The sequence below is a fragment of the Xenopus tropicalis genome, chromosome 4, assembly GCF_000004195.4.
Source record: "Xenopus tropicalis strain Nigerian chromosome 4, UCB_Xtro_10.0, whole genome shotgun sequence".
Lineage (NCBI taxonomy): Eukaryota > Metazoa > Chordata > Amphibia > Anura > Pipidae > Xenopus > Xenopus tropicalis.
This window is the reverse complement of record NC_030680.2, coordinates 101,361,143-101,381,653: the sequence shown is the minus strand read 5'-3', so window position 1 is coordinate 101,381,653 and position 20,511 is coordinate 101,361,143. Positions and strand designations below refer to the sequence as shown.

The window sequence follows — 20,511 nt, the reverse complement described above, 5'->3', positions numbered from 1 at the left end:
CCTCTCACTGCCAGCCAATGGGGTTTTAGGGAAATCCAGGCGTCACATGACTTGCATATGCCCCAATTGGAGTAAATCCCGATGTTACGTAGGTCCCAACTGGGCAGCGCGGCAGTCGGCCTGCAGAAAGTGTGCGCAGGGGAAGTACGCTCGGAGTCCAACACGTCATTCATATGGGCAAAAACGTGCGTAACGAGGTAAATGTCATATTACTTTACTCCTGTGGCGGTGTTCGCAGTACCGAGTAGTAGGTGCTTCACCTCCGTTATTCACACGCCGAGTGGCCAAAATGTTTACATTAAAACCCAGTCTCCTCGCAGTATTCGAAATTCCAATTCAGTCTCGCTTCACATAATGTCACAGTTGTAGTTATTACTAGTACAGCTGCTGTGCCTATGTAAGTAGGTGATTTAGGCGTACATACAGCATAACCGCGTCCCATATATTATGGCTGAGGCTCCCATTCTGTCCTTGCTTGGTAGTTTTACTATTCAGTCTCCCCCCCCCCCCCCCAAACACACAATTCTTGTGTAATAGAGACGTGTCGTTTACATATGGTGCATAAACTAAGCAAAGTTAATTCTGCTACTTAATTTTGCCCCGTAAAAAGAAATGCTACTTTAGGTAGTGGCATAAAAACTACAATTCGACCCCCACCCTCCAGTTGTGTGGACAATAACAGGACAGAAATCTACCTAGCAATTCACAGGGACTGGATTTTGGCTGGAAAACCTGCTAATGTGCATGGGAATTGCACAGCACTTGCAAGTAGAGGTGGGGATTAGTTTATTCATCAGTGTTTAAACAATGCCAGTAGTGTGCCACTTCCCTGAATGTAATGGCAGTGTGTGGTTCATAGCATTTTATCATACAATCGTTTTGTAGCTCTGTAGGAGCTGGACAAAATGCTGGAAATCATCTACCCTCCCATTCCGAGCGAGAAATAATTGCCTGCAAGTGCTTGAGAATGCAGCACTTGACAAATTGGTTAGTCCCACAAGGAGAATAGTCGCCTATGATAAATCTCTGCTACCAGGCGGCAGTGCCGGGCAAGTTACAAGGGGTGGCAAAAAGCCGCTCCTGGTAACTTAAAGAGGCAAAATTTTGATTTTTTAATTGGAATTTAGACTCTTCCAGTGCAGAGAGTGCAATAGAACTCTCTGCACTAGCGATGCGGTCCCCTTTCTCCCTATCTGATGCAAAAAAGTTCAACACGAGGGGGGCGGCATCAACTTGGCCGCCTCAGGCAGCTATAGGACCCCTGAGGCGCCACGGGCTACTACAGATAACTAATCTCTCTGAAAAGCCTTTCCGCTGCCAATAAAAGGAATTGCCAGTAGAAAGGCCTACACATCCCTTTGCTGCAGGCAACTTCGCACAACTTTGGAAAACTAAAGTGATGGGTAGGCATTTCCACCTACAATTTCCTTTGTTGCCAGTGGAAAGGCTTTTCAGGGAGTGCGGTTGCAGAGATTTATCACAGGCGACTAAGCTCCACGTGGGACATTATGTTAATTCTAGAAATATATGCCTATATCTAACAAAAAACTCATCTGGGATTATGGTAAATAGATACTGAAGCTCACTTTAGGGCAGTGGTTCTCAATCTTCCTAATGCCACGACCCTTTAATAAAGTTCCACATGTTGTGGTGACCCCCAACCATAAAATCATTCCTAACCCCATCGGAAATATGTGTTTTCCGTTGGTCTTAGGTGACCCCTGTGAAAGGGTGTATATTTCCCCTTTAAATTATCAGTAACATAAAAATGAATATAAATTCGCTATATATGATGTGTAATCTCCGACATTTAGGTACCGCTCACACAGGACTTAGGGTTCTTTTTTAGACAACTGTTCACTGTAATAAAATGATGAAAAAGAACCCTAAGTCCTGTGTGAGCGGTACCTAAACGTCAGAGATTATTTATATATATATATATATATATAATATGTAAATTTTATCAGGATCTCAAAAAAATGCTTTCAAAGCTTGACATAATAAATTATATGTGTGTGTATGTATATGGATATATATCAAATCACGAAAAAATGCCAAACTCACAGGACTTGAACAAAATAGAACGTGTTTTTATTTCACAACGTCTATCTAATATTTTGTCTCAACAGCTTTTTTTAAAGTGAATAAGCACACACACACAGACCCACTGAATAACCCAGTTTGGTGCCAAAAATCAGCTGATGACGTCACTATCTGCAGTCTTCTGCGATATTGGTCGCCTCGCCGACTTGCCGTACATGCACAGATTATTGTATGGAACGCGGTTTCGTACTATATCATCGGTGTGTGTATGGCCCGCTTTATGGCCAATTCTGTTCTCTTTTTTGATTGTCCTGTTGAAACCATGTAGCATAAGTAAGCTCTTTTCCAAGAGTTCTAGTTCCAACAATGCCTTGCATGCCTCACAGGTGTTAAAGAAGAAGGAAGGCAATCCAGGAACTGGTATCTTGGCTGGAGGAGAGGCAGGTTGTAATAAATTGTTTCAAAAGTCACAAAAAGCAGTGCAGAGTATAGAAAGGGACAGGTATATAGTGCTTTCAGCAGCAACATAAATATTACAAAAACATGTAAAAACACACTGATAATCAAAGGAAAGTTTCTTTTTTGGATGGAGTTCCCCTTATCATTAGCAGACATACATAGCATAGGGCCCCTGTGGTGGATTAGGCTACGGTCAGACAAGGCTGTTTCTTGGCATGGGGATAATGCAGGCTAAGAAAATGTGTCCTCCTTGTTACATATTTATGTAATACTTATAGATCTGCATTTTGACATTTAGTAAGAAAATTTAAGTAAATATTTAACTTTTTGCCTTTCAGTAATGGAGCAGGAACGCATTATGCAAAGGATCCAGAAGGATGTTCGGGCTTTACTCATTGCTTCTAAAAATGGGCTGTCCATTCACGAACTGGAGCAGGATTACCGAATGATGATTGGTTCACACATTCCAATAAGGTCTTTGGGCTATAAATCAACAATGGAATTACTTTTGGATATGCCAAGTGTGGTAAAAATACATACACAACTGGATGGTACAGTAAAACTGTCTGGTAAGTACCCATTTTAAAATAAACAGTAGCCCCCCTCAATTTTACATTTTACAGGGTACCAGGAAAAATGATGTAAATAAGATGTTAAATCAGGGAAATGTGTTAAAGAACCACTAAATATCAAGCATTCAGAGGAACTATCGTAGAAATATTTTTTTCTTTAAAACACAAATACTTTAATGTGTCAATAGGTTTTAGCAGTAAAGCCATTTTAAGCAACTTTTCAGTTGGTCTTCATTATTTTTGTTGTTTTTTAATTATTTGCCTTCTTTCAACTTGCAGCTTTTAAATTGGGGTCACTGATCCCAGCAGCCAAAAAACAATTGTTCTGTGAGGTTACAGTTTTATTGTTAATTTTTATTCTATATCTTTCTTTTTAGCCCCTCTTCTATTCAGATTCCAATCTCTCATTCAAACCACTGCCTGGTTGCTAAGGTAAACAAGACCCTATCAACCAGAAATCTGCTGATTTTAAACTGGTGAGCTGCTGAACAAAAAGGTGAAAAAAATAAAAAAAAAAACTACAAATAATAAAACATGAAGACCAATTGAAATTGTCTCAGAATATTAATATCTACAGCATATTAAAAGTTAACTCAAAAAGTGAACCCCTTTAATACACACATCCTTGTATTTACTGTGACGATCAGAAGACAGCAAGATGGGTACATACACATTGCCCTGTTTAGCCCAGTAAATAAAAAATACCATACATTTAATGATTATTACAGTAGGCAAAAAGTATATTCAGAAACCTTATTCATTAAACTCATCTGAAAATAGTTGAATATTGCCCCTATAATACTTACTATATATAATACTACTCTAAGACTTTCAAGTTGGCACTATTATCTCTCTGAAAGTGACCTTATGGTATAATATTGGCAAATGTAACAATTGTTGCCACCTTTGATATGTATCAACTGTCTAAAAGTAGTGTAGCGGAAATTGCAGAAAAAATGCGTTGTTTTAAAAAACTTGAGTAGAAATATTCTATTCAGCTTGAATTGCTGCTTATTTATATTACTTAGTGGTGAAAACAGACATTCCTAATTAAACCAGTGTTAGTGAAGTACCTCAGGGGTCTGTCCATGGGCCTTTTCTGTTTAAGTTGTACATAAATGACCCTAAGTATGCACTCGCTTTATTTTTTCTGATCATAATGAATTGTGCTAAAATTGTACTAAAAGTTCAATGCAGGATGTTGCCGCTTTGCAGAAAATTGTATTAAACTGGAGAACTGGGCATCAAGTTATCAATTGAGGTTCAATTTTAATAAATGTAAGTCATTTTAATTGAGAAGGATTTGGGGATATTTTGGACACCAGACCCTGCAACTCTAAGCAGTGTCAGTCAGTGGCACTTAAAGTGAGTAAATGACTTGCATAAAAAAGGGGCATTGATTCAAGGGATTACAACATAATATTCTGTCACATGACTCACTGAAACTTGTAAATAATAATAATGTACCACCTGTTGTAAAATATGAAGCTATTAAATGCCACTTTGGAGTTCTATGAGTATAAACGCACTTGGCCTTTGGCCTTGTACCTTTATATGGTCATGGAACTTCTCTGTGACTCGTTTTATTTACCATATATATATATGTATATGTTTGCATGCATGTGTATATATATATATATATTTATATATATCTAAGTGTACGTATATGTGTAAATATGGTCGAATGCCCCATTTTTTTTTTTTGAGGGGGCCAGTAAAATTCGGAAAAAAAACAGTGTAAAATAAGGGTATAATCTAATTATCTTTATGCCTACTCTACTCCAATCTAGCTGTAGTTGATGAAACTACAAGGAGGATTGCTGATTTGGTTTCTTGTCAAAAAGATCGGTGTACTGCTAGAACCCGAAACAGACGACGTAATATCAGACCTAGATGTCCAGTCGATCTGGTGAGACGTGGAAGAGTTTCCCCTGTGCTACCTGCAACAGTAAAAAGTGATCTCAGAGACTTGCTGTCTGTCTCTCCTCTACTACTTTCTGAGCTGGAAAAGGCTTTTTCCTCTCGTTTTGGCCGTAGCTTTCAATACACTCGATATGGCTTTTATTCCATGCTTGAAGTTCTTAGATCTATCACCGATATTGTAGAAGTGAAACAAACCAGAGCTGGATCTTTGCTAGTGCTCCGGAATTCTGAGACTGGACGCATATCAGCTAGTGAGTACATTATGTATAAGGTTTCGTTATAGGGAAATCTGTATATTTATATATAAAAACTGAATAAAACTGAATTACATATGACTGTGGCATGTACAGTGCTACCAGTTTTAACCTTGCACATGTATTCTTATTCTCTATAAAAAAAGTCTGGTGTATTGGTTTATAAGAGGGTACAGCAGACCCATGCTGCTAATATTGCATTTTGTAGTGGAGAGATGATCCTCTGATTTCTGTGCCTTACAGGTGTCAACCCACCCAATCATTTAAGGGCTGCAAGTTAATAAAAAAAAAATCTCTTCCCCCTTCTGTCCATAGATCCGTCTTTATGATGTACTCTTATTCTTTTCCTTAAAGGACCAGGACCACCACCAGGAATTACAGGCACCATACCAGTTATTATCCCACTTGTCACCTCAACAAAAAGCTCTGCCAAGTAGAATGAGTCTCAAAAAAAAAAAACATGTCCCATGCATGCACAACTATGCCACTGATCCTTCCATAACTAAATCTGTCAGGGGACTTTTGGTGATCATAGCTTAGCAGTGGTGGACTAAGGAAATCTGCTTATTGCCTCCTACAGCTGCTAGCAAATATTTAATTCCTTGTTTTGGCAAAATTTTTGCTAAATAAATGGTGTAGTGACATACTACTGTTGTCTATGAAGATTTTCATTCATCCAGGTCATGGTATATCTAGTATAAATAAATTTAAAGCAACTGGACTTGTTTGGTAATCATTGAAGACGTTTCACTACTCATCCGAGCAGCTTCTTCAGTTCAACTTGTTGAACTGAAGAAGCTGCTCGGATGAGTAGTGAAACGTCTTCAATGATTACCAAACAAGTCCAGTTGCTTTAAATTTATTTATACTAGACATACCACTGTTCTTTCTCAGTAATTAGTCCTAATTCTACATACACAATATAAATGTGTGATAGTTTCTTATGTGTTTTTAATATTTTGTTTTTTGTATTCAGGTTTGTGTGTAAAACAGAGTCAACTGGCAATTGATCCCAAGAAGACCTCTTGTGTTTTGGAACAATGTTTAAAAGAACCACGAACGCCTGAAAAAAAAACATCTGAGACAGTTACATATTTGAAAGTTTCTCCTCCAGAACCCCAAAAACTCAGTTCCAAAGAATCACCAAGTGTAACAAGGAGCACATCTCCTCTAATTAACTCAAGTAATAAGGAGCAGAGGTTAAAACTTAATGTTTTGTTGGATGAATCACTAAAGTCAAATGAAAATAAAGCTCCACCTGTGACAAATTTCACTTCAGCAGTTCCATCACATAATTCTGTTCTGAGCAATAGTTTGGTGGGAAATTCTGTATCTTCAGAAACCCTGTTTACTAAAATGTCAAGACCAACTTCACATGTAGAAGCAGATCATTCAGCTGCATCAGAGCCTGATGCCAGTGTTCTAGAGTGGCTGGAAAAAAAGGTATGTTTAAAAAAAAAAAAAAAAAAATCAGCATGCAAACATTTAATAATGTGAGCATAACTCAGTTTTCATGCAACGTTTCTTAACCAGCTTGTCTGGGATTGTATCATTGAAATTATTCAGACTGCATAGGATTGTTGTAGATTACTTACTTTGTAAGACCTAGGGGTGTATTTGACACACAGACACAAACAGGGGCCTTGGTTTGGCAGTACATCTTGTTTTTTTTTCAATCCAGGAATTCAAAAATATCCACTTGCTTTGGGGACACTGGGAGCAACATCCAAGGGGTTGGTGAACAACATGTTGCTCATGAGCCACTGGTTGGGTATCACTGCTTTTGAGTGTCCAAAACTCAATATCAAATCCCCTACTTAATGATATAGTCTATATATTGCACTACTTTATGTGCCTAAATGTAAACCAGCTCTATAAATCAATGAAATTCACAAATCTGCCTCTGTACTTATTGCATTGTCATTCAGTTTTGTTCATGCCTTTTTACATTTTTTTTAACTTTATGACAGTTGGAAAAAGAGCTAAAGCTTTGCCTGGCACGGAAGGGAGCTGGTGGAAGTGTCAGCGATGCTCTCAGGATGGATATACAACATGTAGGTTATGATGGTACTTTGTTCATATTTGCAATTTAATCTTCTTTTACAAATAGATTCAGACTTGTATCATTATTTATTACTGGCACCTTTAGGGCTCTGGCACACGGGGAGATTAGTCGCCCGCGACAAATCTCCCTTGTCACGGGCAACTTATCTCCCCAAACTACCATCCCACCAGCGAAAATGTAAGTCGCCGGTGGGATGGCACACGCTGCGCAGGCGATTTCGGCAAATCGCCAAAGTTGCCTTGCGTGGCATTTTCGTCGATTTGCCAAAATCGCCTGCGCAGTGTGTGCCATCCCACCAGCGACTTACATTTTCGCCGGTGGGATGGCAATCCGGGGAGATTAGTCGCCCGCGAACAGGGAGATTTGTCGCGGGTGACTAATCTCCCCGTGTGCCAGAGCCCTTAAAATAACTGCAGGGTTACTCAGGACACAAAATTGGTTATCAACCACCGGTTTATTTTACAAAACTATGCTGTAAAACAATCTTTTCAACAAACCTGTTCCTCTGTATATACTGTGAAATCTTCAATAAAAGTTTTAAAAAGCAAAAAAAAACAAAAAACTGCAGGGTTGAATTTCTTTTACCTTTGCTTATTTTTAATCTCATGGAAAATCTGACACTTCAGGGTGCAGGCTGTCCTTTTTGTTTTTTACACAATTCCCATGGGAGGGGGGCTTCTCCTCCTGCCCCACTTTTAAACTACTTGACTTTGCATATGTGAGAATCCGTTTGCTTGTAAGAGATAATCTTAGCCCACAGCCAGATATACAAGAGAAAAACATACCGGTAATTTCTTTAGATAATTGATTTGGTCTGTTATCTCTCTGGGGTGATTTCTGGCCATTCACATATATTGTTAGTGTTTGGCAGTGGAGGGGTGCACCTCTGGTGACTTAGCCTATTGTAACTATCTTACACACTGATTTTGGCGACCCCCTCCCCCACACCCCAGCAGCCAATCAAGATAACCGCTCCCTGATACCTGAAGAAGCCACTCGGATGAGTGGTAAAACATTTTCCAAGAAAAAAAAAACTCAGAAAATGTATCATTACCTGGATGAATGCGAATCTTCATAGACATATGGAATGCTCATTGATTGGAAATAAAACATTGTTATATATATATACATATACTGTATATATATATATATATATATATATATATATATATATATACCGGATATACTCGAGTATAAGCCAATCCGAATATAAGCCGAGGTACCTAATTTTACCTAAGAAAACTGGAAAAACGTATTGACTCGAGTATAAGCCTAGGGTGGGAAATGCAGCCGCTACTGCTAAGTTTCAATAATCAAAATAAATACCAATAAAGTTACATTAATTGAGGCATCAGTGGGCTATATGTTTTTAAATATTTATTTTAAAGAAAAACAGTAAACTAGCTCTGTAAGTGGAGAAGAGGGTCAACAAAAACAACAGGCACTGGAGGGTCTGGTTGTGGGTGGCCTAATTTGCACACAAAGGACAGAGGGTGCTAGTCTGGAGGGACCCTTGGCACCCGACTCGAGTATAAGGCGAGGGTGACCCATTTTCCACATTTTGGGTGCTGAAAAACTAGGCTTATACTTGAGTATATACAGTATATATATATATATATATATATATATATTTCTAACTAGAGATACTACAGAATCAAATATTGCCATTACTTTAGAGAAGTCACTGAAGTATACATCGCTACAAACCAATTAATGCAATTGACCAAATAAAATATTTGCAGTTATACCCTTTATTTTTTGCACAGGTGGTAAACCAGCATTCCGATGGGCTTAAAATTTCCCAACTTCCCACTGTGTTTAAGGTGAGTTTCCTTTTATAACTGTGCTATAATACTATTAAGAGTAACATATTATTAGTTCTGTCTTGATTATTCTATATAGTGGGTTAGCTTTCTTCTTTGCAATATATTTTCTGTCAAGTTAAAATGAAGAAATCTACCATCTAACAATGACCATACAAAAAAAAGTCCAGGTCCTACAATAAACATACTTTTTCATTTTCATAAGTAAATGGCTTAAAGGGGACATATACCACACATTTTTACAATGCACTAAACCATATAAAGTGCTTTTAATATTTTATATCCAAATATGTCCATAACTGCTTGAAAACTGTGCTCTACCCACCCCTTTTGCAAGCTTCTGGTTTAGGACTCTTGAGTATGTGGCTGGGATCTGGGGGCCCTGATCTACTTCAGTAACAGAGCAGCAGCTACTTAAAGTAAAGTGAATATGCATACGGTGGGCGGGGCTTTTTGATGTCACAGGCAGGTCCTGCTCTGCTCATGTCACTCCCTTTCCCTGCCTGCTATGATTGCTATTTTCTCTCTGTGCTCTGCTTGTTCACCCCCCAACTGAACGGTTCCTTCTGTCTCCCTCTCTGTGCTCAGATCTCCCCCCCACGTTCATTTGTGAATCATGCACATTTGCTTTAAAAAAAATACTATTTCACTATAAACAAAGGAAAATGTTACTATTATATTTTTTTTACATTTTACAACTAAGCTTATTGATCAATAACTAGGTTATTGATCTGACAGCAGCACAAGCAAAACTATGCAGCCAGGGAGCAGAGAGACACAGAAGGAGGAAACTGGGAGGGGTTTTCCCCTGCTACTGTTGAGTTAAGCCTGTCAATCAGTGCTGTGACCACTTCCTGTGGGAGACTGAAGCGACACTCCCAGCTTTCATTTCACTCTCGCTTCTGAATTGAGAGGTTGTCTCACTTAGGGGCTGATTTACTTACCCACGAACGGGTCGAATGGGTCCGATTGCATTTTTTTCATAATGATCGGTATTTTGCGATTTTTTCGTATGTTTTGCGATTTTTTCGGATTCTTTACGAATTTTTCGTTACCAATACGATTTTTGCGTAAAAACGCGAGTTTTCCTATCCATTACGAAAGTTGCGTAAAAAGTTGCGCATTTTTCGTAGCGTTACAACTTACGCGAAAAATGCGCAACTTTTCGCGTAAGTTTTAACGCTACGAAAAATGCGCAACTTTTTACGCAACTTTCGTAATGGATACGAAAAACTCACGTTTTTACGCAAAAATCGTATTGGTAACGAAAAATTCGTAAAGAATCCGAAAAAATCGCAAAACATACGAAAAAGTCGCAAAATGTTCGTTTTCAAGTCGGAACTTTTCCAATTCGGGTCGGATTCGTGGGTTAGTAAATCAGCCCCATAGTCTCACATAGTGACAGTTTTAGGAGGTAAAATGCTTTTTTTTCTGCATCATTTCACATTTTGAGGGAGGATGAATAGTATAACTGAATAAGGACTTTATAGAAAATAAATGAATAACCAAGAGGTTTGTTGAGAAAAAAATCCTTAAAGCCCAACATATTATATTATCAGTCTATTCACTCAAGTTTTGTGAATGCTGACCCCTCTTCATTTTGGTAATAAGAGCTTTACAGGAAAGGACTTGCCTTTTAAGGAACTTGGATTTATTTCTGTAATGGAGCTTGTTGGATCGTTAGGTGACATACTCTGTGTTGAAAGTACAGTTGATGGAAAAGACTGGAAGCTGTTTGATGCAAAAAAAAAAGACTTGGTAGATGGTAAGTAATATATGAATATGGCATCTGTGAGTGCAAGAGGTCACTGGAAGTACTGCAAGAAATGTTTATCCATGTTCAATCATCTTCTACCACTTGTATATGTCTTCTGTCATTAGAGTTCAGTGCTGGATTACCTTCCACCAGCAGCATCTTGTCCAGCTGGAATTCATCTCAACAAACAACTACCCCTGTGAAGCCAGTTGGAACCATCTTTTCTAAAGTAGATGAAAAATTGTGGGTAAGGATTTCTTAAAAACACTAAGAAACTCTATCCGTTACCTGTATCCCCTGAGGCATGGTCAAATTTGGGCACACATTCCAACATTTGCAGTCACAATATATAGCCTACATAGTTTTTCTTTATACAGTAGTACAGTGACATCAGGTAACTGATCACAGCCACTATCGCAAGGGTGCTAGGGGGAGTTACCTGGACACAGCTTGAGCTTTATGACTTCTGTAAGTATATGGGTATGGCCAGTAATGTAATAACCATTAACTCTGAATATAGTAACAATTTTGTGGTCGTTAGGTACACACCAAACATGAGTGACGTTACCTGCCCTTCCCCAAATATTCATATATATTAGGTAAGGTAGTCATGTTTGGACTCATTTTATAACTGTAATTGACTTATACCTGTAGCCAGTATTTTTTATAACTTGCATGGCAATAAAATAGTGACTGAACAGTCCAGGTAAAGTTGAGTCCTTAATGAGAGAAAACTGTTTATTTGCATATCTACATGTTACACATTATACAGCATTAAAAACATTATATACCAATGGTTCAAAATGTTAAAGGAATTGGTACAGTTTACACAGAAAATAGATATGGGATAATAATCTTAAAGGAGAAGGAAAGTCATTTTGGCATTTTACTGCCAAAAGATATATTTATTCTGCAGAAAGCTTTACCCTACCTGAGTAAACAGCCCTAGAAGCTCCCTCCCTTTGTTTAAGATAGCAGCTGCCATTTTAGCTTGGTCTCTGCAGCTTCCATGCTGCTGGTAGCATAGATCACACATTCTGATGGAAGGGTGCATGAATTCTTTTGAATTCTTATTGGAGGGCTAGGAGGAGAGAGCTGTGCAGTCTTCAGTCCCAGGATACCGAAGAACATGTGTACACAAAAAAAAACAAGAAATCATTCCATTCCATATACTTACTGTTCACTTTCTGTTTGTTTGCATAAAGTGGGGTCCTTTGGAACTGAAGCTGTGTTCTACTGAACAGATTGACATTCCCCCAGATGCTGTGAGAAATCAAAAATTGCATTGTTTACCTAGTATGAAACGTGGCTTCATGATCGGGGTCTATGTAGAGAACATTGAATCACCCAGCCAATTCTATGTACGCTGCTGTGGTAAAGATACTTCTGAAAAGCTGGAGGACATGATGATAGAAATGAGGTTGGTAATAATGCACAGTTAAAAAAAGGTTTGTTATACTTTAATTAGAGTAGAATATATATAGAGTAAGAGCAGAAAGGTTAAATTGTCAATAAAGTAAGGAAGATGAGTAAGAGGGTTGCTAACTGCCCTATTAAAAATGTATTTTACAATTTGGAATGAGGATATAAATAGTTTAAAGCAGGGATAATAACTGATGTCCTTCATCTTCCCCAAGTGACCTGTCGCAATAAGTTGTAGTGGCTAGCGATGTAAAAAGATAGGCTATAGTGTTTGCGTTCTGATTCTAATTCAGTATTGTAGGCAACTACTGTAATTCACCTGCCTTTTTGTAGTGTTGGGACCAAAAGGCGACATGCTTATCAATGCAACATACACTAGCTTGCACGTTTCTAATATTCTCTTATATCTATGGGCATGGATTTTAGCAGAAAACATATTGTTCAACATAGGTTCTGTTTTGCCTTGATGGCAGGGTCCTTTTTTTTGCCTTAATTTTTGCATTAAAATTTTAGGATGTAGCTCTTATTAGGATTTAAATCTTAATAATAGGAAATGCCCATCATTTTAGTAAGGTGTAACCTGCCTAAGTGGCTTTGTTTGAAGTAATTATTTTCACCTTATTAGGCTCAATATATACATAATAATAATTATAAAAAGGTTTTTTTTTTTATACAGGAGCATTAGCTAGCGCCGTGTAGTTCCGACCCTTTCTAGCAGTCAGGTGATACCAATGGGCAAATAAAAGGGCAACCATTTGGGGGTTTTAACCTTGAAAGCAAGCAAATTGCAGGTAAAACTCAGTAACTTTGTTAAATTTATAATGAAGCAGTAGAATTCTTAATGAATCAGATAAAAGTGGGTGTAGGACTGGGCAGACTTTGATGTAGTTGGCCAGCTTGAAGTATACTGCAGTATATGGCTAAACAACCCCTATTTTGCTTAAAAGGGAGGGTATTTTTCGCGTAACTGCACTTTCGTCGGCCCTAGGATTCAGAAGAAAGGAAGAAAGAATCTGTTTCAAATTTTACAATTACTAATAATGTTTCAACACACAATGATTCTTTTGTTGCAATTTTCGTGATTTCTCTTGTTTTTCTTTTACCAGACACTGCTATTCCAACGAATGTGTTTCAGAACGGTATATAGTGACTGATAACTGTATATCAGTTGGTCAGATCTATGCTCTTAGGGTTCCTGGAGATGTATGGTGGTATCGAGTTATTGTGCATGATATCAAGAACTCAGAGCTGCTTGATGTCTTTTATCCTGACTTTGGTAATGTCGCCACTGTGAAAAAAAGTTGGCTTCGGTTCCTCAAGTAAGAACATACTGTTCTTGCGCTGCACATTTTATTTGTCCTCTTCAAGGCTTACATTTTGTAATTTATTTGTCTTACATGGAAATTATCTTACATTTTTGTAATCATATGCCAAATGTGTGGTTCAACATATTTCTCCCATGTTTATGTAAAATTTTCCTCTGTGTATCCAAATAACAGCTTGCTTACTAATTTAGGAATTGTTATATGAAGATTCCTGCCCAGGCAGTGCCATCTTCTCTACCTTATGTGACATCAACTGAGGTAAAGTAGCAGAAAATAAAGGCCTGTCTGTTAAAAACAAAACTGTTTTGGTTGTGGTTGCAAAACATTGTTGGTTTTCTTTCTTTTCCTGTTAACAAATCCTGGGTTTTTTTTTCTTTCTTTTTTAAAGGATCAGTGGTCCGCTCAAGCAATAAAAAAATTCCAACAGCTGTGTTCCTGCATTCCCCTAGTAGGGATGGTGTTGCAGTATGTCCAGGATATACTTCATATATTTCTTTGTGACACGTCTTCTGAAGAAGACCTGTATCTGCATCAGCTACTGATTTCTCAAGGCCTTGCAAAAATGGAACCAGAGCATGCATGTAAAAAGGTGGGTTTGCTGCCTGACAAAAGGAAAATGGTGCACAGTGATTCTTACAAATTTGCTTCTTATATAAAGCTATACAAATATATTTTTATCAGATTCACAGAAATTTTTCATTAAATGTAAAAGAAAACTACAAGGTCTGTGACACCTCAAATTTTATTGCTTAAATATATTAAAAAAAATTTGAAAACACGCTCCACCCGTTGAGGCACACTTTATCATTGTGTAAATTCTATAGTGGTAATCACATCAATAAAAAAAATATTTACATAAGATTATAAAACAATTTGAATACTTCTAGGGGGGTAGAATAAATACAATTTCCATAATCTATAAATAATGTGAACAGCAGTTTTATTTAAAACATGGATATTTCAGTCTGTATCCTGATATATCCTTCATTCTAAATGCATCATAACAAAATTTGCTGGCTTATTTGGGCCCCCATTAGGGCTTTATTTGGGAGAAAGCACCACTTGTGCAATATACATATGAATTCATATTTCATAAGTGAAGAACCATTTCATGAAAATTTCTAAAACAAAGGTATGGACAGTACAGGAATGGCCAGGAGCCTGTAGTGCAAAAGCAATCGTTTCTTGATCTTACTGGTTAGCTCTTTCTTGTGCCCTAGATATCAAAAAAAAGAAACCCTTTTATGCAATATCTGACACCATCTCAAGAGCAACCACAGGAGGAATCATCACAGTTATCAGTGCCGAGTGAAAGCAGCCAGTCTGAGATTCCATGTGCCAAAGAGGTAATATTTTAAGGAAAAATCTTTTTTTTTTTTTGATACTTGCAAGATTTATTTAGAAAATAGGAATTTCTGTATCCAAAGTGTTTCTTTCTCTTAATTCTGATAAAGCTCAGAGATGCCATCTTCAAGATATATAAATCATATCAGTCTTTATATAAATTGAACTTCCCACCTATGTATAAGAAACTTTTAAACTGTTGAAAGACTGGAATTTCCTCCATATCTCATAGTTTGGCTGCATTACTGCTACAGATGTGATTGTCCACCTCAAGAATTTATACTTTTTTAGAGCATTACCTATTGCGGTTAAGACAACAGACATCATGCAGTTGCAGATATATATTTTACAATTAATTTGTAATAATAAATCACACAGAATCAATAAAACTATTCTGTTTCGACTGCATCACCAAGGTGGCCTCAAAATCCCACACTGAACTATTATAAAGCAGCTAGATTAGCTCAAGCAGTCCAATGGCATTGCTCAACAGGACCTTAGAAGGTTGGATATGGAAAATGCTTCAACTTATCCTTTGCAGGTTTCCTTATTATTGTGGACCACAACCAGAAATATACTATTACCAACCTCATTATTAATTTCTTTGTATGGCTCTATACTACCCTGAAAGGTAAGATAGTCTCCCATATCACTAATAGTTATATACAACCCATAATAGAGAATCCTGAAAATTGTAACACTGTATGATAACTTGACTCCAAAAGGTTTGAAAATGTCGGCCACTTACAAGAAACCCTACAAAACCCTAAACCCTTCTAAAGAATATCCGCAATATTACAAAATCTGTTTACCTCACAGCGTAAGCTTTTACCTATTTTAACAGGTTGCATTTTTGAACCTTGCTATAGAAATCCTTTTTTAGAGAACATATCTATATTATATGCACACGTCAACTAGGTGAATTTAGATAGCCTTACTTCTAAGGGTGAAGACACACTGGGCTACTAGTAGAAGCTACTATTTCAAGACTACTAAACTCCAGAAAATACCCTGCCATAGACAATACTGAGAATGGCCTCTGCTAAAACACATGTAGAGACAATTATCATTAAAAGTAGCTGGTACTAGTAGCTTCGTGTGTCTTTACCATTATAGGAAAGCATGTGAAGGTGATTTCCAGCTTTCTTGGTCCTCGCAACAGTGGACATCAGTTAGGAAAGCAGATGGAGCACTCACTCCGAATATTACTGTTCGAAGAAATGGATATACAGTAAATTACTTCTGATATGGTATACTACCCCCGTGCATAAGCATGCCAAAAATCATACCTGTCCTTCCATTTGCTTTCAAGGATGTCTTAATTTATTTTATTATAAAGCACTTGGTGCTCTTGCCCAATAGTAAGCTAACTTAGCTAGCTAGCCCGAACAGCTTCTTATATTTTGAATGTTCCTTTAACCTTTACAACAAGAAAATGTTCTTTTGTGTTTGCCTTACCAGGGCCTCAAATAGTCTACAATTCTGTAAACACAACTGCTTGCTGTGGTCTGTCGTATTATAACTTTGAATTGGATTCCTCCCACACTATCATAAGCACAATTTTTCTCAAGGGTTAATTATAAACTTCAATGCTTTAAGGCAACAACTCAGTGTCTCGGGTACACTGGGTCATGAGCCCATTTTATTAACATTCAAATTCAAGTTGTTTCCCCACAATTTAGTTTTTTTTTTGCATTAAAGCAGCAGCTTTCCAGTTTGGAATTTCAGCAGCGATCTGGCTGCTATGGTCCAATTTAACCTAGCAACCAGGCAGTGGTTTGAAAGATAGACTGGAATATGAATAGGAGAGGGGCTAAATAGAAAGACAAGGTATAAAAATAACAATAAAATTGTAGCCTTACAGAGCAATAGATTTGAAAGCTGGTAAGAGGCTAAAAACAAAAAATAAAAGACAAAAAATAATTAAAAAACTATACAAAATGAAAACCAATTGAAAAGTTGCTAAGAATAGGCTATTTTATAACATAATAAAAGTTAACCTGAAGGTGAACCAGCCCTTTAAACTCACAATTCTGAATTAGCTAATGCATCTGCTAGTGGAACCACTTAAAAAAAATACTTTCACAACTGATTGTTTGTTTTTTATGGATCTTAATATGGAATTTCCTGTGTCCGCTGGAAAGACCGACTGGTGAATAAAGCATCAAAGAGTTTATTTTTTTGACTCCTTATATATGGATACATATTTATCATATCTCCCCTTAAGTGCTGCTTCTCTGGTGTAAACAATCCCAATTTGGCTACACTTTCCTTTTATACCCTTTACGTGCTTAGTACCTCTTCTTTGAAGACTCTCTCTGTAATGTTGCAATTAAGCACTGGAGAACAAACCTGCATAGCATATTGTAGACAAAGCCCTAGTGATGATTTCTGTAGAGTAACCGAAACTTTCTCCCACAAATGTATACCCCTTTTAATACAGCTTAAAATCTGGTCCTCCCTGCTGCTGCCATTGCTTGTTATAGCTAACTTTATTATGCACATGCACCTAGGCACTTCTGCATCAATATTGCACTGGTCTGTAATAAATGCATGGAAATTACTTAGGTATCAAAACTTCTGATCTTCCTCTGTTCGCAATTACATTTAAAAATTGTAAAAAGAACTTGAATTTTTTTTTAAAGATTTTATTTAGCATATTTTTCATTGCAAACACTAAAAACAAAAAATAAGAGGGGGGAGCAAGAACAGGCATATGGCATTAAACTTCTCTAGACAACCTCTTGCTACATAAGTTAGTTTTTTGCTTGAAAGGGAGTTATTTACCAACTTTTGACAGAATTATATGATGGGGAGGATCTAGAGATTTCAAATGCATTTAGGTAGCCTTTCTGGCATAGTAAAGCAAGTGCAAATAGCATATTCTGGAATAGGACTGAAGTTGTAGATCTCTAATTACTCCTAGTAGACACCGCTCTGGGGAATGGATATCTGGGAGTGCTAGCTTCTCAATTATAAATTGTAACACCTTGCCCCAGAATTTCTGAATTACCGGGCAGATCCAAAAGACATGAAACATAGTTCCAATGTTCACTCTGTGTTTGGTACATTGATTGGATACGTTATTATAATTTTTTGACAGGCGATAAAGGGTTTAAAATGCTCTATTTAAGAATTTTATCTGAATATATCTATCCCTCATAGATAAGAAATAGATACATTAGGGACCAGCTTGAGGGCATCAGACCACATCTAATCATCTTCCAGAGGGGGAGGACCTGTTGGGGCAAGTATAGTGTAGCACCAGGAAAGAGGTTTGGTTAGGTCTTGTCTATGAAGATATGTCTACAGGGTTGTTACAGCTAGTCTTATGGGCCTTGGTAGGGAAGTTTGGACAGGGCCTTGAAGGAGCCCAGTGTAGCAGCTTTTAAAACTACTGTCTGGTTATCTTTACCAGATGCCAACCACCAGTGCACGTATACTAGCTGGGCAGCAAGAAAGTAGAGTCTAAGGTTAGGTAGTGCTAACTTGAACATTTTTAATGCACGTGTAAAATAGTTTTTTGAGGACCCCTTTAAACACAGATTTATTTTCTGCACCACAGAAATGTAGAAATTATATGTTTTAAAATTGTAATTTCTCCTCCAGGTAATGCATTCATCCCTTTAGAATGCCATCTAAAAAGATAATGGCAGTTATATATGGACTGAAGTGAGTGATTTTTTTTTCTGATGCTTAGTGCCTTTCCATTTTACATATAGGTTAAAGATGAGGATGACCTTGGGATGCCTTATTTAGAAGCATTTCCCTCAGGCTCAGATGTATGGGATGAAAACTGGGCATTTTCTGATGGTGCATGTGACTATGACACTGCTCCTACAATTCCTAAAGTTGATACACAAAAACAACAGGAGAACAAAGTCAGCCAAGAGGTTTGTATTATTAAATATTCATAGCCTGGAGTGGACTGATATCTGATACACTCACTAAATTTCTCCCTAATACAGACGCAGCCATTTAAATTTTGCATAGATTCTGCTGATGCCAGTGTTGTTCATCATCCATTGGAGGAATTTTACATCTCTTTAATCAAGTCAAGAAAGTCACAAGAAAGTACTGACATACAGCAGTCTCCCCCTACAGAGGAGCAGCATGTGGCTGAGATATCACACAGATCTGCAACAGAGCAGCTCCAAGGTATTGTTAAATAATACTGTACAATGCAAAATCATAGCTTTATATATGTATATAGAAATAGAGGAATGGACTGTATATGTGTTAGTAAAGCAGAAAATCCAAACAAAAAGGTTTGAATGAAATGTAATTTATTTCCCCAGAGCACTAAAAGTAAACCTTGTTTTCTTGCAATGTGTATTTCTGTGAGCATATGTGTATGTACTGTAAGTTTTTTTCTTGTTCCACAGGTGGTTCTTCATCTAGTATGCTATGTGAAAAAAAGCTATATTATGAAAAGGAGGACCTCCCTTATTGCCAACAGTCAAAGTGCAGTTTCAGTCCACTTTTAGGATTTCAGAGGCTTCAGATTCCTAGAAGTGCAACACCTGTGGCTCTAGGACCTGCAGCTCGACTTGCTACTGCCGGCAGATTGTTATACTGGGCCAGTGAACCACGATAGATGTAGCTATGACTACATACAGCTCATGCAAACCATTGCAAGCCAAGGAGTTGAAAATTATCCTTTTTGTTACAGAATGACATAGTATTTTTTTCTGACAAATTTCCTGTAAGGGATTATAATTTAGCCTCAGTTAGTATTGTTATGCCGTACAAATTTCAGAGGCCAAGTGAAAGGTGAAGAAGTCGAACAGTATTAATATCACCTCTTGTGTGTCAAGATCTATATCCTGTGCATTCTGAGAAAGCATGATGGTATGATTATCCTTATTCTGTGTAAACTTCTGTTCCCTGAAACTTTGTTAAAGGAAACAATGTTCAAAGAAAAAGAAGTTGATCTGTATTTGGAAGAAGTTGGTTAATTTAACTTTTCACCACTAGATGGCGGTAGATCACTTGGTTATGTAAAAAGATTGTGCGCTTATGTTAATATTGTTTTGTTTTATGTTTCTGTTTTATACTGAAACAATCTTGACATAAAACTGTTCTCAGTAATTAATAAATAATTTGAAGCAAACTATAAATTATTGATTTATTTTAGAGACTAATAATGAAATATGTAAAAAAAAAAATGTTTTCTTTATGCCCAGGTTGTTGTACATAAGCCCTGTAGTGTCAGTGCAGACATTTAGGCTAGCATCAAATTAGGCATTTTGACCACTGCTGTCATCAAGCAAAAAAAGGTGGCAGTTAGTGGTGACAAAATGTCTATCTGCAACCAAAGCTTATCCTTCTGCTTCAACCTAACCTGACAATGGACATCTGCCCCATTTTTGATGTCACGAAGGGTGAAGAGCAGGCATGGGCCTATAAATAGAGGCTTCCATAGGCTGAAGCTGGGCCCTGTAAGGTCATGGGTGGGGAAGGCAGAAGGAAGAGCTCAGCCCCAACCTGCCTGCGACCTGGCAATATTGTGTAAATGTCAGTCC

At 37.5% G+C, this 20,511-nt stretch overlaps 1 protein-coding gene across 5 annotated transcripts; it reads left to right on the top strand.

The window, feature by feature from the left end:
• The first annotated feature begins 31 nt into the window (after window positions 1-31).
• On the top strand, window positions 32-20,106 carry tdrd5 (tudor domain containing 5). Of its 5 annotated transcripts, none has more exons than XM_031900265.1 (16): window positions 32-185; window positions 2,841-3,071; window positions 4,865-5,248; window positions 6,228-6,694; window positions 7,222-7,305; window positions 9,083-9,139; window positions 10,751-10,904; window positions 11,021-11,142; window positions 12,140-12,315; window positions 13,424-13,636; window positions 13,834-13,900; window positions 14,031-14,231; window positions 14,863-14,988; window positions 18,709-18,879; window positions 18,955-19,144; window positions 19,372-20,099. In XM_031900265.1, the coding sequence occupies exons 1-16, from the start codon at window positions 47-49 to the stop codon at window positions 19,581-19,583; spliced, it is 2,994 nt and encodes a 997-aa protein (XP_031756125.1). In that variant the 5' UTR covers window positions 32-46; the 3' UTR covers window positions 19,584-20,099.
• The last annotated feature ends 405 nt before the right edge of the window (window positions 20,107-20,511 follow it).

What these genes read in the sequence shown, in the direction of transcription:
- tdrd5 (XM_031900264.1), top strand. Translation starts at nt 47, where the DNA reads ATGACTTGCATATGCCCCAATTGGAGTAAATCCCGATGTTACGTAGGT. An exon ending in AACTTCCCACTGTGTTTAAG is followed by an intron (nt 9,140 to 10,750) that starts GTGAGTTTCCTT and finishes TTTGGTAATAAG; the next exon opens with AGCTTTACAGGAAAGGACTT. An exon ending in GACATGATGATAGAAATGAG is followed by an intron (nt 12,316 to 13,423) that starts GTTGGTAATAAT and finishes TTCTTTTACCAG; the next exon opens with ACACTGCTATTCCAACGAAT.